Here is an 18,301-nt window from a genome sequence, read left to right as displayed (position 1 = left end):
GAAGACAGTCGGACCACATCCTCTCAGACTCATTCCTTCCAGCAAGTGTGTCGAAAGATTAAAAGAGAAAAGGTAACATTGATTTAAGAACTAACATACTCTGGTACAATTCACTGGCCATAGCAATCTGGTTTTACCACCTTAGACATTCATCTACTGACACTTTTTACATAGATCATTCTCACAAGTCTCGTCTTTGCTCATTAGGTGTCTCTAGAGTCGGAACTCCAGATTCATCTCTTATTGGACTGAAAAATCCACAGAAGCAGTTGGAGGACAATTTAACATGAACTGGCAAAGATATTCATATTACAGATACAGCATTGCAATTACACTGAATTGACTGCAAACTATTTTCTATCCCGTGCCAAGTTATTAATCATATTCAAAAGAGGAAGAGTACCTTTTGCCATGATTTCTAACCTAGAAGTATTTGAAGCATGGGAGAACAAAGCAAGCCCAAAGAACACAAGCTCTGGAAGAAACAATCTTGATGACAGAAACCCATGCCAGTAGTGAGGTTCCAAATCAAAAAATGCATCAAAAAATCTCCTTGTACCTTCCAAGTCAAGTTTAAGCAGGATGTCCATGCCAAAGCAGAAAAACTCCCTCTGTCTTCTTCTTTCAATTGGCCAGAGGTTCTTCCAAACTTGCAATGAGAGTTGATCACCAGTGAGGCCACGGTCAGAACCAAGGAATTGAACAATTGATTCCGCAACTATAGGAGCAGCAGCGAGTGTCCTAGCAACCATGTACCCAGTGGATGGATGAACCATACCTGCAGTTCCCCCAATTCCAATGACCCTTTGCGGGAGCACGGGGAGCGGACCACCCATCGGAATCACACACCTCTCGTCCTCTTCAATGACTTTCACTTTTATGCCCAGGTGCCTCAATCTAGCGACCATCCTCTCCTGTATGTCATGCATCTGCAGTCCAGGACGGGCGACTAGTGAAGTTTCTTCCAGGAAAATCTTGTTTGATGAGAAAGGCATGGCATACAGAAATGTCGGAATCTTACTATTCCTATCTTTCAACTCTGAGCCTTCTTTGAGGTGTGAATCTCTCCAATCCATGAAAACCATCTTATCCACATCAAAAGGGTGTTCTTCTACTTCAGCAAGGATTCCGTAAGCCACTTGGTAACCTGGATTGTAAGGTTTATCATACTGGACTAGGCATCTTGAGAAACCAGTTGCATCAAGCACCACAGCTGCTTGAATTGTGACTCCATCATTGCAAATCAACAACGATTTGTTCTCTTCGTGGATGACCTTAATGACCTTAGCTTGATGAAACTGCACGCCATTAGATATGCATCTCTGCATCATCTTTGACTTGAGTTGCTTGCGGTTCACCCGACCGTAAGGCCGGCCGAGAGACTTCTGCTTCACTTCATCAACATAGACCACAGCACTAGACCAAGTGGCATCAAGACAATCAAGCAGATCCATAGCTTCAAACTCGTCCACCCAGACACCATAGTTATTTGGCCATATCAGCTTAGGCGATGGGTCGATAGAACAGACAGAAAGGCCTGCCTGAGACACCTGCTGGGCCACAGCCAGCCCCGCAGGACCTCCTCCAACGACAGCAAGGTCCAAGGTGAGATCTTTAGACGGGTCATACAAAGGGAGATCGAATTCGAGATTCTCTTTTTTGGTTTCTGGAACAAGTTCAAGGAGTGCACTGCTGCTAGCTCTAGCAAAACCCCATCTCCTGTAAGCTTTCCTACTGAAGCCGCCTATCAGGCTGTTCTGAAGCTTGTGTAAAGACGAGAGGCCATGCCTTCCGCTGACCCCATGGCTGAGGTGTAGCAACTCAAGCCTACTGTGAGTTCTAAGAAGCGCATCCATCAAAACAAGACGGAAACTTGTCCAATAGTTCAACGCCGATCCTGTTTCCGAAGGCTCGTGTCAAGAAAATAAATTTCTGGACGAGAAAAGAGCTTTAAAAAAAAATCAAAATCCCCAGAACATCTGATTTTGCTCCGAGATGTCAAAAAATAACAGGAGCAACAAACTTCATAGATTCACCAAAACCTAAGAATTAAGCATGTAAGAGCAATTGCCATCTTCCGAAATCTACAATAGTAGATTCCAAGATCTCGATGGGTTCTATTATCCCCAAAATCAAGTCCTAGCGATCGGGAAACAAACGACGGCAGAGAATTCGAGGAACTAAAGGACGACGTAGTAGAAAATACTCACCGGAGGAAGCGATCGAAGCAGAAGAATCCCTCCGGGCTCAGGGATTTGGAAGAAGGCGAGTGGCGAAGAACGCCTTCGTGAGGCCAATAAATCTCGTCATATCGCCACCTGCCAAACGCACTCACTGATATAATGGCTTGGCGTCTTCTCGCCTTGGAGTTTAACCACTTTTATCGTTTCACCTCTTTAATTTGAAATATTTTCATCTATCCCCTGGAGTTTCTTGTCAAAATACACCCTCTATTAAAGTCAATTTGCAAGCAAGCGTACGATAAGTAAGGAAATTGTCATTTAAAGTTTTTTTTTTAAAAAAAAATTGGTTAAAAAGCTCCAATTAAAACTCTCTTGATAAACTGGAAATAGAGGGAAAGCCTGCTTTGACCTATTTATGAAAAAGTGTGAAATTTGAAAAATGGGTAAATTTCTAGGCCCATGTGAAATTGTTCTCATATTATTATTGTTTTTTTCTGCTCAAGCCGCACCCTGACAAAATTAATATTACAATATTGGCCGCCTAATTCACGTCCGACACCAGGAAGAACAGGCCGGGAGCCATGAAACGTGTCCCCCGTCGCTACGTTCTTCTCGGATTAGACCGCCCTAGGCCGCACCGAACCGGCATCGAGAGGATAATGGACCGGATTCGGCATCGAGAGATTTTGTTGCGCGTGACGTGGCCACGCAAACGCAGTTTTCGATTTTTTTTTTTAATAATCCAGAGCCTCTTTATATAAAAAAAATATCAAAAATAATATTTTCACTATTTTTCATTCTGAAAATATCTTTGTTTTAATGTTATGGTAGTAATTATAAGCATAAAATAAAATTATTCAAATTTAATTAAAATTATTGTATAATATATATATATATATATATATATATATATATATATATATACCTTTTAATTTTTGCCGAATTTATAATGATTTTTTTGATAACTTAAATATTTAATTCTTCGAACCACTATAAATACACAAGCGCTCTCGCACTTGCCCAAATGCCAAGACCATTCTCACGCCTTCTTGATCTGCGCCGTCGCTGCTCCAACCCTCGTCGCTCCATGGCTTCTACCCCTCTCTCCTCCCCGGTCGCCTTCTCCGGCGGAGATGGAACCGCTGTCCTCGCGCCCCAGCTAGAATCGCAAGCCGGAACCCCGCACGGCGAAGACGCGGAGTTCGGCTTCCAAAGGCCGGAATTCGGGACGAATCCGTTGGTGGGGACGGTCCAGCCCTACTCTCGGCACCTGTTCCTCTGCTACAAGTCGCCTGAGGTGTGGCCTCCGCACGTTGAGGGGTCGGACTCCGACCGCTTGCCGAGGTTACTGGCGGCGGAGATCAAAGCTTCTAATTCTTTGATCGATAAAAAGGTGAGTCTAGCCCCCCGAAGTTTCTTAGTGACATCTAGGATTTTCATACATTTCATAAGGTAAATCATATGTGATGATCTGACTCCTCTGTTCGACTTGAGCGCAAAAAGTGTATGCTGATCATATTTTAAACAAGAAATTATGAACTAATGTATGATCAAATCTTTTTTGTCGTTTCTGCGACCAATGTGTTGGAAAAGAGACATCCAAGATTCTTGTCCTAATTCTTGCCCTCGTGTTCATTAATTTCTTGTGGCGAGTCCGTATGCATATTCATCTTGTGCTACGGTAATAGAGTTGAGGGTGTTACAAAATGTCACGTTGCAGTACACTTAGAGCTTCTTTTGTTTCTTAAGAAAGAATTTCTGTACCTGAAATAGTTTGTTGAGGAATTGAATGTTTTTCTGGATATTTTTTGTTTTATCTCATGGATCCTAATTAAATGAATTTTGTTATTCTTTTTTCTTGATGATTAATTATGGAATGACTACTATATGTTATTATTCTCCTGTTTGAATTGATCACTAATGAGTGGTAAATGTCTTGTTTGTTTGAAAGAATTTTTCTGATATATTACCATAGATTGCTATCCTATATTTCCCTCTGTACACCATGTGTAACAAGTAGGACCTTCAGATGATGCAATGCAGCTTTTGAGCTAAAAAATTGCATTGACAAAAGTTTGAAATAGATTTAAAGAAAGAGGAAGTTCTAGTTTGTCTAATTGTACGCAATGAGTAGTATATGGCACAAGAATTTATTTTAGATAACATTTATGAAAGTTCTCAAACCCTTAAATTTTGATAAAGGTGGTTTTGAGCCCAAGACCTTGACAATATGTTGCATGATCCTCACCAGTTGAACTAGTTGGCACCTTTGTGCTTCAAGAATGTTGACACATCTCACCATAAGTTTGACATTTCTACTAGAGTTGCATTTTATACAGTCTTTGTAATTCTATTAGTTTTAATGGAGCAATAATCAAGAATAGTCCTCTCATTAGTGTGTTTCCTTGTCCATCCATTTTAACATTTCTAGTGGATATTACTCTTTATTAAGGGTGTCAAACCGGTCAGGTTGCCTATGACATGACTTGGCCAGACACGCTGTGGGTTGTGCCCGACACCATGTAGGTCGTGCTTGACATGGTGTGGGTCATGCCTGGCATAGATTGCCAAAGATTGGTTCATGTCATGTTGGGCCCAACCAATCCTATGGGTCAGGTTGGGCAGGAACTTGGCTCACGGGTCGTGCTCAGCATTGACATCTCTACTCTTAACGCATGGCTTTGTCATTTATCTAGTTGCACAATGAGGATTTGTCATTTATCTGTTGACATCTCTACTCTCATAGTTCACTGAATTGGTTGATTCCAATCTTGATCAACCAGCCCAAGTTAAAATTACACCAGAACAAGAAGAAAACAGATTCCCTTCCAACCTGTGATAGAACATTGGCACAAATAGTCAGACACATCTAGTTCGCAATTGGAAGGAATCCAGCATGAATTGAATAGATCAATCGATTCTTTACCATATTGTATGAAGAGATTTTTTGGAAATAATTAGCATAGTTATAAGTCATTCATTATTAATAGCTTTTCTTCCAAACCTATCAACCTTGATCACTGATACTGAGTTTTTTTTTTTTTGTTTTGCCTTGGCTGATTCTGATATTATTTTTGTGAACTACGTTGATCCTTTTATACAATTTAATGGATCATTGGTTTTTGTTAACCTTATTGCTATTTAATAATGAATTATCTTTTATTTATGCATTCTGATGCTATAGTCTCATTCCATATACAGACAAATCATAGTTTTTTTCTTCCTGTATATCATCCCTTTGGGAATATTATGTCAGAAGATATATATGTGTAAAGTTGGATCATAAGAAAATTGAAGTTATATATGCACACTGTCTTGCCATGAGCTTTTCTTGCACCTGTTTTTGTAGGCTCGTCTCACCATTTGTCAAGGAGAGGATGGCACTGATTTCTCAAATGGTGATGTGCTGATCTTTCCAGATATGATAAGATACAGGTTGGTAAATAATCTTTAGTCTATCAAACTGCAGAACGTATAGTCACACTTAGACTTGATTGGATTTGTTAATTACAGGCAATTGACACATTTTGACGTTGAATCTTTTGTTGATGAAGTGCTTAATAAAAATTCTGAGTGGGCTCCTAAACCACCTGAGCCACTTTCCGGTTCATATATCTTTGTATGTGTTCATGGAAGTCGAGATCGCAGGTGTGGTGTTTGTGGTCCTGCTCTAATTAAACGATTCCAGGAAGAGACATCATCACGAGGTCTACAGGGTGAAGTATTTGTTATCCCTTGCTCTCACATTGGTGGTCATAAGTATGCTGGCAATGTCATCATATTTAGCCGATCTGTCAGTGAAGCAGTGTCTGGACATTGGTAAGGATAAAATATCAGATGGCATAAGTTTGCTTTTCTTGTCATCTCAGAGAATTACCATTCCCCTTCCTGCCTTCCATGTGTAGTTCCTATAACATTACTCTCTTAATATAACCTTTAAAGTGGAAGCAATAGTTTACTTTTGTTTTTGTCTTCCCTAAGGTATGGATATGTGACTCCGGAGGATGTGCCTACATTGCTTGAGCAACACATTGGAAAAGGCAAAATTGTGGAGCATCTTTGGAGGTACTTGATTGTCTTGTATGAGGTGGTATTTTATTTGGATTGTACTTGATAAATTGTTAGTCATTTATGATCTATTCTTCACATTAAAAAAACAATCATAAATTTGACAACCATTATATTGCTTTATAAGCAAACCTCATGCAATTGAACTGATGAGTTTAATGTTGGATCAGGGGACAAATGGGTTTATCTGAGGAAGAACAGAAAACCACTCTGAATCTTCTTAAGGTCCAGCTCAATGAGGTATCAGATGAAAACAAACACAAAGACTACACTGATACCTTTGTTGATGGTGGCACCAATGCTGCAACACCTGATGCGGGCTGCTGCCAAGGGAATCCAAATGCAACTTGCTGCCAAGTTATGCCAAAGGAAGAACCCATAATGATCCTAACAGAAGGTGAAAGCACTCGAGAGATAGAGCAGGAGAGTGACAACAAATTGTGTGATGCTAGTAACAACCAAGGTCCACGCGCCAGGAAGCTCTTCAAGTTGCCTACCTGGTTTGAGAGCTGGGAACGAGGGGATGCCTATGCTGCTGTTGCCGTAGTTGCAGCCATTGCTTCTGTTACAGTTGCTTATGGCTACTATAAGCAACCAAGATGAGAGGCTCTTATGTTGATTTCCATCTAACCTAGCGCCATCTGTGGGTGGCATAACTGTGTTTCTGTTGTGTTTTGTTTCGAGGCACTAGTATATGCCTTCGTCATAGAAATAGTATGTTGGTGTGCGAGTGCTATAGCATGTTTGAAGTCACATACTTAGCTTTGGAACACAATGAATTCAAATGCAATATGAATGGTCGGGCTCTGATGCTAGCCTTCGAATACTATGGATGCGAACGCAATATGATTGAGCATGGATGTTGGCAGCTGCGTAGATGTTTCATGTTTATCAAGCTTTAATTGCTTATTTATTAAGTAATAGTTTTGAAAACTATCAGACTTAAATGTTATAGTATTAGAGTCAGTAACGTCTGTGATTCTCTAAATTAGTTGGACGAATCAATCTTTCTTAAAACGAATATGCAGAGAAGCTTCATTTTAAAATCTAAAATTTGATTGATTTTAAAAAAATGCTGAGACATAATTTATTTTAACAAATATTTTAACTTTCAGAAATTTTAACATTTCCACGTGGAATTAATGTGAGATGATTGAATTATCTATCTACCTATTTTAATAAAAGATGAAATTCCTTATCTATTTCAAGATGAAATCCTCTATTTATTACAGAAAAAAATGAAATTTGTCATCCTGACAACCCACATAATTGATCTCATAATTGAGAAGGTAAATAAAAAATCTATAATTAACTATTATGGAAGAAGATATTATTTCAGTTTCATCAAAATTCAATCTTTATTCATTTTAACAAATCTATTCCATAATAACTAAGTCAATTACGCTCGATCTATCTATCTATCTATCTGTCTATGTCTATAGAAAAGTTCATAAACAACCAAACAAATTGGGCTCATGATGATTTTGGATGTTTCCGTGGACTTGACGATGGCTGATAGTTCCACTTGTGGCCCACAAGCCGCCTACGCATTCTTGTTGTCAGAGCTACAACAACTATTTTGCTGGTGTCTGCAATTCAACGAAACACATTCATTGGCTTTTCTCTGATCCTCCTACTGCTTTGCTTCTTCTTTAAATCTTTGCCATTTTTATCACAATTTGTTAGATTATTCTCACAGACTTCCCCTGAATTAGCATGTATCATGTGCATAGCACTTCAATAAACAAATCCCACACTCGGCTTTAATTTAAACAGCCCAGCAAGATCTATCTCTAGATGTCACACACTTGACAGCAATCTTATCTCTTCGCCATTTTTGACTTGCTTGCTTCAGCCATGGCCGCCACCGCCGCCTCCATGCGCCTCCCTTCCTCCCCTGCTGCCTCCCCTCGAGCATCTTCCTCGAGTACGTTGTATTTTTCATGTTTACGTTACTGTTTCCGTGAGGCTCGCTGCTGATTAAATAAAGTTCACTGTGTTTTTTTGTTCAGCTACTGCGGAATCACTGCTTGGTTTGGCACCAAGCGTGAGATTTGGAGTTCGTAAGAAGCTCTCTCACGGCCATGGACTGAGAATCCGAGCAACTGCCGGCGATGGCCACAAGGTGGAGATACCGAGGCAGTGGTACAACCTCGTCGCTGATCTCCCAGTAAAACCTCCTCCTGCTCTGCATCCGAAGACTCATAAGCCACTTAAACAAGAAGACCTATCGCCCCTTTTCCCAGATGAGCTGATCAAGCAAGAGGTCAGCGATGAGAGGTTCATCCCTATACCGGAGGAAGTCGTCGACATCTACAGCCTCTGGCGGCCAACCCCTCTTATCAGGTTTGTGTTCTTGGATTAATTAAGCAACTTTAACAGCCATATGAACAAAATCCCTGAGGATCTATCTTCCTTTCTCTTCTGATATACAGAGCGAAGAGACTAGAGAAACTGCTTGAAACGCCTGCGAGGATCTACTATAAATATGAGGGCACAAGCCCTGCAGGTTCTCACAAGCCCAATACTGCAGTCCCACAAGCATGGTACAATGCTCAGCAGGGAGTGAGGAACGTCGTGACCGAAACCGGCGCCGGCCAGTGGGGCAGCTCTTTGGCTTTTGCTTGTAGCCTATTCGGTCTCAATTGTGAAGTAAGAACATAGAACTGTAGATCAGTGTCTACATGTCTCGCAATTGGGGTTCTATCTGGTTCTTGAAAACTTAGACAGGCAACTTGGTGTTCAGGTTTGGCAGGTTCGCGCTTCTTATGATCAGAAACCTTACCGGAAACTCATGATGCAAACATGGGGAGCTAGAGTTCATCCGTCGCCGTCTACGGTCACCAATGCCGGTCGAAAAATCCTCGAGGATGATCCTCTGAGCCCCGGCAGTTTAGGGATAGCAATCTCTGAGGCAGTCGAGGTTGCAGCTGCTCATGAAGACACCAAGTATTGTTTGGGGAGTGTTCTAAACCACGTGTTGCTTCACCAAACTATCATCGGTGAGGAATGTCTCGGGCAATTGGAGGCGATCGGTGAAACGCCGGACGTGATCATAGGCTGCACCGGCGGCGGGTCTAACTTCGGCGGGTTAACGTTTCCTTTCATTCGGGAGAAGCTGAAAGGGAAACTGAACCCCCTGATAAGAGCTGTAGAGCCAGCAGCATGCCCTTCGCTGACCAAAGGCATTTACGCCTACGATTACGGCGACACCGTCGGGATGACACCATTGATGAAGATGCATACACTTGGCCATGACTTTGTCCCTGATCCAATTCACGCAGGTGGAAGAATTTCATGAGTGATTTAGGTTCCCTCTGCTTTACCTTTTGGATTCTGAAGTTGTTCTTGGTCGTAGGCGGTTTGCGCTACCATGGAATGGCACCACTGGTTTCACATGTTTATGAGATGGGATTCATGGAAGCCATATCACTTCCTCAAACTGAATGCTTTCGCGGTAACTAAAAATTTAATTATTACCTTCATTTTGGCTTTCCACTTTCTTCCTGATTGCTTTGAGAAGTTCAGTAGCCGCATGACTGTCGAGATTGTTCACAGGTGCATTGCTGTTTGCGCGAACAGAGGGTCTGATTCCGGCTCCAGAGCCAACTCACGCCATTGCTGCTGCAATTAGAGAAGCGCTGCAGTGTAAGGAGACGGGCGAAGAGAAAGTCATACTGATAGCAATGTGTGGGCATGGGCACTTTGATCTGGCTTCGTACGAGAAGTATTTGGAAGGCAACATGGTTGATCTCGGCTTCTCCAGTGAAAAGGCACAAGCATCGTTGGCTGCCATCCCTCAGATTGTTCCCTGAAGCTGAACACATCGATCGCAATAATTGTAATCTGAAAGTTGCAAAGACAAGTTTTCATTGGCTGCTTCATTTGCTGATATCAAACTCTTTTCATTTTGCAAAGGCCGAAACAACTAAAAAGAAAGAAGAAAGAAGACTAATTCATGTAATTCAACTAATTCAAGCAACCTTAGAAATTATAACTTAAATTGACACCACGAAATGGGGAAAGAAATAACTATCAGGCCGGTGCAATATCATTTAAACAAAAAAAAAAGGTATATGGTCATCTGCACAGAACATGAGCTTCAAACATATTCTAGTGGACAAAAGGAAGCTTAGATTCTTCAGAATCCTGCATATATACAAATTATGCTACCAATCTAGCTTCTTCAGAATCTGGAACTATGATGTCCAGCCTCATCATAGGCTTGTAACTCTCAGGAATCTCTGCCCCTGCTTGCACACATACTTCTACTACTGCTGGAGCCTTCCCATAGTACCTTCTGAGAGCAGTCCTCAAGGGAGGACCTTTAGGATCAAAAACGTGCCACACGTAATTGTGAGGAATTACCTCATCCAACGTTGCATCCTGCCATCCGTGCTTACCATCTCTCCATTGGTGCTTGAAGGCTCCACAAAGCTTTACATTGTGGCCCCATGGACCTACATGAACCTCAGAGCAATAACCGCACGCCTTCACTGAATATTCCTTCATCAGCTGCCTCACACCGCGTCTGACTGTGCTGTATGCTTTCACAGTTGTTTCAGCAAGTTTTCTTGTTTTATCTGCTGACAGCAGAGGTTGCTCCAGTTTGGCTCCGTAGGTGTCCAGCTCTGCAAGGAGTGACATGTAATCTTCAGGGCACTGTGGCTTTGGTTCCTCCATATATCCACCCCGGTCAATCACCTTTTTCCCCAGCATTCGAATAGGGGATGTCCTTCTACGAGAAGGGTACTCGGGCAAATCAGCACCTGCCTGAATACAGAGCTCCACAACTGCTGGGATCCTGTCATAGTCGAAACGAGTCTCATGCTTGATGCGCTTTCCAAAGGGGTCGAAGAGGTGGTAAGATTCGATTGGGATGAGAACATCATTGATGGAACCTTTGACCCAGCTGTGGTAGTTTCTCCGCTGCTCACTTCCAGTGCCATGGCAATCTTGAATTTGGTGGCCAACTGGACCAACATGGACTTCAGGGCATTTGCTGAGATGGATTGTCAAAAAGTAAAATAAATAGGATTTTATGAGATAAAAATCAAGGAACTTCAGCTCATCTTAGGTAATTGACAACATAACAGAAAGTAGAAATTTAAGTAATGTGATGAACTTATTCGTACAGTTCATAGCAGTTTTCATTCTTCAGTTACTTTTATCATTGAAGTTACTAATGCATAGAGCAAATGGCTACTTTACAATAGAATTAACTTCTAAGCGTAAATCAAGCAACTGTGATCATGAGATGCTAATAAACAGTTTTAAAAAGTATAACATTTTCCTAGATTTTGGTATTTGGTGAAGCATATGTAGTTCAAGACTCAGAAGAAAATAGAATTTCAAGAAGGGTATCCATCTGAAGATATTAACCAACAAAATTGGCAATGGCTAACTAGTCCAGCAAATCCTTGCTGGCATTTAATCTAGACAACAAGATCTATTCAAATTACGCACACTATTCTCTTGCTGGCGTGTTGGTATTATTATAAGGCAATGCATGAAGGGGGGAAAAAAGTACATATGTACAGATGATAGGTAATCAGGGAAGCCAAAGAACAGGAAAAGCCATTGTTTTTATATTACCTACAACCATAGACTGTAACCACATTCATCAACTGTGAGAGGCCTCTTATCAACACCTTCCAGTAGTCCAATACCTCATAAGCAACAGGAATAAGCTCAGGGACCAGTAAGCCATTTTTGGGCGGCTTGAGAGGTTTCTCGATTCCTTTTTCTGCCAGTTTCTTATCCTGCCTAGATAGTTGTAGCATCTTGTGGATTGGGATAGGGAAGGGTTTCTTTTTGTTCTTTGGCAGTACAGGTGGGAGATCAACATTTTGGCGATGACGTCTATAGACCTTCTTGTTAGAAAGATGCTGTGATTCCTGAGAGACAAACACAAATCAAGTGCTCAACAAAGCATCAATTGGAATGCCATTCTTCCATATACATTTTAAATGAGAATAGATTTTTGAACCTTATACTTTGTTGAGCCATCATGAAGGACACACAGCATACTGAGCATACTAATCATGCAATTTACCAAAATGAACAACGAGACACTGAGCCATAGGAAACATCTTCTATATAATATTGAACCCACAATGTATATGTCATGTACATAGTATAGCACTCAATTACACTTAATACTTCAGGTGTGCAATAATATTGTTGTTGGATTTTTCACTCACTGTGCTTTATCCTCAACTAGATGACCAACTCTTTTGTGGTGGCTAATCACCAAAATTGGAGGTTGATTTACTTCTTTCATAGTTGTAATTCTGTTTTATGGTACAAGTTATGAATTTTGCAAGGCATAGGCCCCTATGGCTCTTATGTTCAATTTGTAAGAAAGAAAATGATTGTACTGCAACAACTTGAAAAAAGTGATCGCATACACAATTTTGGATTACAAATCACACATCATCAAAGAGAAGTTGTATGCTTAGCCGAAATCATGAAGAAATCAAGAAGGGAGAAAGTGCGACAGAAACTAAAAAAAAATTCAACTTTTACATATCCAGTCCATCTTCGACAAACTAAAACCTAAAAGCCAAAACCCTATATGGGTATAAGAACACATTGATACTAAAAACTTACGCCACCGTCATGAGTATGGCGACCCGAATTCGACCTATCCATCGCCGACGAAGAAGCGTGGAACCACCGGGCCAGCGGCGCCTTGGAGATGCGGAAGAGAGAGGGGTTGATGCAGGAATTACAAGAGTCGTGAAGGGTGGGCATCGAAGGAGGTGCCCGCTGCAAGTTAGAACATGGAGACCGGAGGAATGGAGAGTTGTGCGACGGCGATACAAAGGCCACGGCCGATATCGCCGCCATGAACGCAGAGATCAACTCTCCCTGTCGACGATGGCTCACTGAGTGAATCTGACGACTCAAAACAATATTTTCTGAGGTCTGAATTGTGTTGGGCTGATCTCCAAATGGCCCTTGGGCCTTTGTTACTGGATCGACATCCTTTGACTCTGTGTTACTTTGAACAAAAACTCTTCTATTTAATACAGAGAAGACAAGGAGCACTGGACCACAACATCCAAAAAATACTCAGTTGGGAGCTTCCGAATTCTACCACTTCTGAAACTAGTGTTAATGCTAGCAGTTCCATCTCTACAACTTGTTACTGCCACCTTGAACCAACATACGTCTTTGGATTTCTTGGTTTTCTTCCCTGTCATTGATGGCCAATGGGTCGTGTTTTGCCTATGAAGACTTCCTATGAAACACATCTAAATGTGCTCTTCAAGTTGTATGATTCCTAAAGTTGTTGAACTGAATACCTACCTATAAATTTGCGTAATTGAAGTGTTCTACAGATGACTAAGAATCAAGAGCTTTAATGTGCATATCATTTCATCTTGAAAATACAAGAAATTGTTGTGTTGGTCTTCTTTCATATATTTGTTTCTGCACTTGATACAAACCTATCTATTTCGTATCATCTCCTTCCTTCTTTTCCTGCATAATCGAGCATTCTTGTGATATTTACACTAATGAAAAAAAATGCAGATACAGAATTGCTATGGCAATAGAAGATGGCTGTTACACCACCTTCAATGGAACAAAATTTGCTACTTTCTGAACCAGAAGCAGATCAAGGTGCTATTTCTCCAGATTCATCAATTGTATCGAGGAAGCCGCTGTCTGTGTCGATTTGTAGCTCTGTGAACATCGCCATAACTTGAATCATTGTGGGTCTTTTCGGCGGTCGATCATCCAAGCACTGGCAGGCAATATTCAGATATCTGAAGAGCTCAGCCACCTCAGATTTCGTCTTCATCAAGTCAGGATCAAAGATTTCACTGTACCTGCTCTCTTTCACCAATTGCTTAGCCCAGCCGGCGAGGTTGGTGTCCCCGAACTCGGACGGATCGATGGGCTTCTTCCCTGATAGGAGCTCCAAGAGCACTACTCCGAAGCTATACACATCCCCTTTCGTCGTGCACCTAAAGCTCATGTAGTACTCCGGCGGCACATAACCAGGTGTTCCAGCCAGCGTGCTGACGCTGAGATGAGTGTCGAGAGCATTCATAAGCCTTGCCATCCCAAAATCTGAGACCCGGGCCTCCATGTTCTCATCCAGTAGCACATTGCTGGATTTCATGTCTCTGTGTATGATGTGAGGTATGCAACTGTGATGAAGGAAAGCGAGCCCCCTTGCAGAACCAATTGCGATCTTCTTCCTCACAGCCCAATCCAGCTTGATGACTCCACCCTTGGCCTGTTCGTGAAGAAGAACATCCAAGCTCCCAAATTCCATGTATTCGTAAACCAAAAGCCTCTCTTCGCCAATCTTGCAGTAACCAAGAAGAGGTACAAGGTTTCGATGCTTAATTTTGCCAATCGTCTCCATTTCGGCGGTGAACTCCCGATCCCCCTGGCCGGTGACATGAATCAGCTTCTTGATTGCGACCACAGTTCCATCCTTGAGTCGAGCCTTGTAAACCTCTCCAAAGCCACCTGAACCGATCAAGCTATCAGCGCTGAAGCCATTGGTGGCCTCGAGGAGGTGTGCAAATGTTAGCTTCCTCAGAGGTTTCTCAAATGTGGCAACATTGATACTGAGAGGCTCGGGAACACCAGAGAGCTTCCAGCTGTTTGTCCCGGATGCCGGGATACTATCGACATTGCCGAATCTCGAATTCTCAGCTTTTTGGCGCTTCTTCATTTTATATAGAACCAATACGAACGAAAATATGATCAGCAACGATATCAGAATGCCAATGAAAATGCTGCCAACAAAGACTCTCCTCCTCCCACCGGAATCGTGGAACGAGTCATGGCCTCCGCCTTTAGCCACGCATGGGGGCAAAGGTAGCCCACAAAGACCGGAGTTGTTCGCATAGCGAGATGCTGGGAATGTGGTGAGCTGGCCGGCGGTTGGAATCGGACCAGTGAGGTTGTTGTTTGAGACATCCAAGTCGCTTAGAAATGAAAGACTTCCTAGTCCCCCGGGGAGGTAGCCAGTGAGATGATTGTGGGAGACATCAAGAACACCAATGGATTTCAAACCACCGAAAGAATCAGGCAGTGGACCGATAAGCTGATTGTGCCCGACGTTGAGAACTTGAAGGTATTCCATGAACCCGATGCCGTCTGGTATTGTCCCTGAGAGTGAGTTATATGATAGGTCCAGGTAGATCATACTCCCATTGCTCGCAAAAGTATAGACTGTTGTTCCAGTGTAGATTCTAGTGGCTGGGCAAGAATGAACTAGAGGAAAATTAGCCAGTCTCTCTGGCCTTATGCCGTTGAATTCGAATAGCACACCGGCACCCGGGCATATGTTCCCTGCCTCATTCCTCAAGAATGCGAATTGCTTACCGGAGACAATTCCTGGGACTATAAGCCCAGCTTGAGCTGCGAGGGATGGGGGAATGGGGCCGATAAGGCCATTGCTGGTCAGGTCGAGCCATATGAGATTCCGGCAGCTACCAAGTCCTTCCGGTATCTCGCCTGAAAGCGAGTTGTTGCCCAGTTGGAGGATAGCCAGGCTTTGGAGATTTCCAATACCGATCGGAATGCTTCCTGTGAGCAGGTTGCCTGAGAGAGAAACCCAAATAAGATTCACGCAATTAGAGAATGAAGGCGGGATGCTGCCATGGATGGTGTTGTAGCTCAGAATTAAAGTCTCCATCGTGGCACTGTTTGAGCAGAGGTTATCAGGTATCTCGCCGGAGAGATTGTTTGCCCAGATCACCAAATCCACAAGCTTCGGCAGGGACCAGATCCCCAGTGGAACAGGCCCACTCAACCCGTTGAAGCTAAGATCAAGCGTTCGAAGATTTGAACAGTTTCCAAGATCCACAGGCAACGTTCCTGAGAGGAAATTGTTGGGCAGGAAGATGCTCTCGAGGTTAGGGAGAGAGGAGCAGAGCCCAGTGGGTATTTCGCCGGTGAAGGCATTCGAACCGAGATCCACGACCTCAAGCAGCGGGAAGCTTGTCAATGCCTCTAATGGAACAGGGCCGGTGATATTGTTGAAGGGAAGGTGGAGATACCGCAGAGCCGGCATAGTGCTAATGACTTGCTCGATGAAATTTCCGGAGAGCTGATTGTCTCCGAGATCAAGCCGCATTAGCGCTGAGCATGAGATGAAGGTGGAAGGCAGGCCGCCGGTGAGGTTGTTTCCAGAGAGGTTGAGCTCCACCAGAGTCCCACATGTGTGGCCAAGCTCAGGCGGGATGTCCGCCCAAAATTGGTTATTTGCCATCGACAACCGCCGCAAATTTGAAAAATTTCCCAGAAAGGATGGAATGCGTCCGGTGAAGTCATTTCCGGAGAGGTCGAGGTCGGCGAGCTGCCTGCAGTTGGCCAGGCTCTGGGGAAGCCCGGCGCCGCCGAGGCCGGTGTATGACAAATCGAGCACCGTGATGTTGCCGCAGGCCCCAAAATCGAAGCTCGAGAAGTCGCCGGAGAGATTGTTGTAGGAGAGGTCGAGGGTGGAGAGGTTGGAGCACGATGGCAGGGTTCCCAGCCTCGCAACGAGCTTGTTGGCGGAGAAGTTGAGAAAACTAAGAGCGCCGCAGCTCGAGAGGGCGTAGCTGAGCAGCCCGGAGTCGGATATGTGGTTACGAGACAAGTCCAGCTCACGGATGGAAGCGCCGAAGGGATAAATGCCTCCGGCGATTGCGTTCCTTGATAGATTGAGAGAAACCAAGCTCCGGCAGGAGGTCAAGAACCCGGCGGGGACCGTCTCGTTCAAGGCGTTCGACGAAATGTCCACCGTCTCAAAACCGCAGTTTTGGGAGGAGGAGGCGGCGGCGGCGCTGCCGTAGGAGAGGTTGCCACGGAAGGAATTCCCCCGAAGATTGACATCGCGAAGCGCAGTGAGCACCATGAGATGATCGAGGCTGAGACGGCCACTGAGGCCCATGCCGCTGAGGTTGAGGCCGCCAACACGGCCGTCGAACGTCGAGCAGATTACCCCCGTCCAGGAACAGGGGCTGCCGCTCGAATTAGCGGAGGACAAATTCCAGCTCTGCAGAAAGTTGTTAGGATCGGAAGCAACGGAGTTGAGCTTGAATTGGATCAAGGCAGAGGCCTCCTCCGGTGTCTCCATGGAAAAAGGCAAAGCAAGTAAGCTCGTGACGAAGAAGAGGGCGAAGCTGCTACTCTCCATGGCTCGAGATAACTCACAGGGGAACAAAGGCGACTCTTTTCTGATACGCTACTCCTCTCCGGTGATCATCCTACAACACTAACTTCACACGGAAGAAGAAGAAGCACAGATTTACAAGTGCACAGAAAAACTTCGTCGAATTGCCGCAGGAGGAGAAAAAAGATCGGAATTTGCAGCTGAAGTTTCAAACTGCAGGCCAACCAAAGACAAATCGTGATTAAACGGATGAAGTTCTTCCCGGAATCTTTAAAAGCAACAAAAACAAAAACAAAAAAAAAGCTCACCTTTTTAAGCTGCCGGAATCGATCCCCAGCGAACTTTCGCAGAGACAAAGCGACGGAAGCGATCAAAATGGGATATCGACCGGCCGTGTTCAAGCCAGAAATGGACAGAAAAGGGAAAGACTTCGCCTTGCTTCCGCGAAGTAAAAGAAACCCGCAGAGCCGCTCAACTGCGAGAGACGCAAGGACGAGGCAATGGGCAATTAAATTACAAAAGGCCGCGATTAATTAAATCAAGATAATCGAGCTCTGTGCGCTGCTGCATCTCTGCTTCCGTCGTCCACTGTGGAAAAAGGAATTTTCCAGTCGATGAAGCAAGGTCCTTCCTTTTTCCTCCCCGAGTCAGTCAAACTAGGGATTCGATGCTTTCCGAGTCCGCTCTTTTCGCATCCCTCTTTCCCAAAACATACGCGCTAATTCACCCCAATTTATAAAAGGGTAAATAGCCATTATATATAAAATCATTTTTTTAAAAAATTTAATTTGTTCCGATTGAGATCGGCTTTCGGACGCGTCACTAGCCACTCAGCACCAAGATTGACTTTGCGAGGAGGAAGAAGGGAACCAGCCGACAATCCTGAAAACACAAGCATGATGAGATGGAAGGCCGAGGATGC

General features: G+C 43.6%; 5 protein-coding genes across 6 annotated transcripts; 2 read left to right on the top strand and 3 right to left on the bottom strand.

Annotated features, from left to right (window-relative positions):
* Positions 1 to 58: 58 nt before the first annotated feature.
* On the bottom strand, positions 59 to 2,297 carry LOC141841457 (lycopene beta cyclase, chloroplastic/chromoplastic). Of its 2 annotated transcripts, none has more exons than XM_074729630.1 (2): positions 2,211 to 2,297; positions 59 to 1,897 (listed from the first exon to the last, which is right to left on the bottom strand). In XM_074729630.1, the coding sequence occupies exon 2, from the start codon at positions 1,854 to 1,856 to the stop codon at positions 351 to 353; it is 1,506 nt and encodes a 501-aa protein (XP_074585731.1). In that variant the 5' UTR covers positions 1,857 to 1,897; positions 2,211 to 2,297; the 3' UTR covers positions 59 to 350. The 2 variants fall into 2 exon arrangements, with proteins under 2 accessions (XP_074585731.1, XP_074585733.1); XM_074729632.1 differs by having other exon boundaries at positions 59 to 1,932; positions 2,211 to 2,295.
* Positions 2,298 to 3,207: 910 nt separating this feature from the next.
* On the top strand, positions 3,208 to 7,059 carry LOC141840807 (uncharacterized). Its single transcript, XM_074728876.1, has 5 exons — positions 3,208 to 3,576; positions 5,533 to 5,618; positions 5,697 to 6,002; positions 6,165 to 6,248; positions 6,422 to 7,059. Exons 1-5 carry the CDS (start codon positions 3,208 to 3,210, stop codon positions 6,852 to 6,854), a joined length of 1,278 nt encoding a protein of 425 aa, XP_074584977.1. The 3' UTR covers positions 6,855 to 7,059.
* A 1,049-nt stretch (positions 7,060 to 8,108) lies between these two features.
* On the top strand, positions 8,109 to 10,150 carry LOC141837026 (uncharacterized). The gene is made up of 6 exons (XM_074724509.1): positions 8,109 to 8,178; positions 8,264 to 8,597; positions 8,687 to 8,903; positions 8,998 to 9,535; positions 9,610 to 9,708; positions 9,810 to 10,150. Exons 1-6 carry the CDS (start codon positions 8,109 to 8,111, stop codon positions 10,064 to 10,066), a joined length of 1,515 nt encoding a protein of 504 aa, XP_074580610.1. The 3' UTR covers positions 10,067 to 10,150.
* A 92-nt stretch (positions 10,151 to 10,242) lies between these two features.
* LOC141840253 (APO protein 1, chloroplastic-like) lies at positions 10,243 to 13,129 on the bottom strand. Its single transcript, XM_074728183.1, has 3 exons — positions 12,864 to 13,129; positions 11,847 to 12,148; positions 10,243 to 11,253 (listed from the first exon to the last, which is right to left on the bottom strand). The coding sequence occupies exons 1-3, from the start codon at positions 13,101 to 13,103 to the stop codon at positions 10,416 to 10,418; spliced, it is 1,380 nt and encodes a 459-aa protein (XP_074584284.1). The 5' UTR covers positions 13,104 to 13,129; the 3' UTR covers positions 10,243 to 10,415.
* A 482-nt stretch (positions 13,130 to 13,611) lies between these two features.
* On the bottom strand, positions 13,612 to 17,876 carry LOC141841818 (brassinosteroid LRR receptor kinase BRL1-like). Its single transcript, XM_074730015.1, has 2 exons — positions 17,688 to 17,876; positions 13,612 to 17,592 (listed from the first exon to the last, which is right to left on the bottom strand). Exon 2 carries the CDS (start codon positions 17,401 to 17,403, stop codon positions 13,876 to 13,878), a length of 3,528 nt encoding a protein of 1,175 aa, XP_074586116.1. The 5' UTR covers positions 17,404 to 17,592; positions 17,688 to 17,876; the 3' UTR covers positions 13,612 to 13,875.
* Positions 17,877 to 18,301: the final 425 nt, after the last annotated feature.

This window comes from Curcuma longa, chromosome 11 (assembly GCF_044706935.1).
Source record: "Curcuma longa cultivar G26 ecotype Majalengka, Jawa Barat chromosome 11, ITB_CL_G26_1.1, whole genome shotgun sequence".
In the NCBI taxonomy this organism is placed as follows: Eukaryota; Viridiplantae; Streptophyta; class Magnoliopsida; order Zingiberales; family Zingiberaceae; genus Curcuma; species Curcuma longa.
The sequence above is the reverse complement of the archived record's forward strand: the minus strand, read 5'-3'. Positions and strand labels throughout refer to the sequence as shown.

Coding starts and splice junctions, on each gene's coding strand:
- LOC141840253 (XM_074728183.1), bottom strand. CDS start 13,103: ATGGCGGCGATATCGGCCGTGGCCTTTGTATCGCCGTCGCACAACTCT. Junction 12,149..12,863: donor GCCATACTCATGACGGTGGC/GTAAGTTTTTAG, acceptor TTTGTCTCTCAG/GAATCACAGCATCTTTCTAA. Junction 11,254..11,846: donor GTTACAGTCTATGGTTGTAG/GTAATATAAAAA, acceptor AATCCATCTCAG/CAAATGCCCTGAAGTCCATG.
- LOC141840807 (XM_074728876.1), top strand. CDS start 3,208: ATGCCAAGACCATTCTCACGCCTTCTTGATCTGCGCCGTCGCTGCTCC. Junction 5,619..5,696: donor CCAGATATGATAAGATACAG/GTTGGTAAATAA, acceptor TGTTAATTACAG/GCAATTGACACATTTTGACG. Junction 6,003..6,164: donor GAAGCAGTGTCTGGACATTG/GTAAGGATAAAA, acceptor GTCTTCCCTAAG/GTATGGATATGTGACTCCGG.
- LOC141841818 (XM_074730015.1), bottom strand. CDS start 17,403: ATGGAGAGTAGCAGCTTCGCCCTCTTCTTCGTCACGAGCTTACTTGCT.
- LOC141841457 (XM_074729630.1), bottom strand. CDS start 1,856: ATGGATGCGCTTCTTAGAACTCACAGTAGGCTTGAGTTGCTACACCTC.
- LOC141837026 (XM_074724509.1), top strand. CDS start 8,109: ATGGCCGCCACCGCCGCCTCCATGCGCCTCCCTTCCTCCCCTGCTGCC. Junction 8,179..8,263: donor CCCTCGAGCATCTTCCTCGA/GTACGTTGTATT, acceptor TTTTTTGTTCAG/CTACTGCGGAATCACTGCTT. Junction 9,536..9,609: donor CCCTGATCCAATTCACGCAG/GTGGAAGAATTT, acceptor TCTTGGTCGTAG/GCGGTTTGCGCTACCATGGA.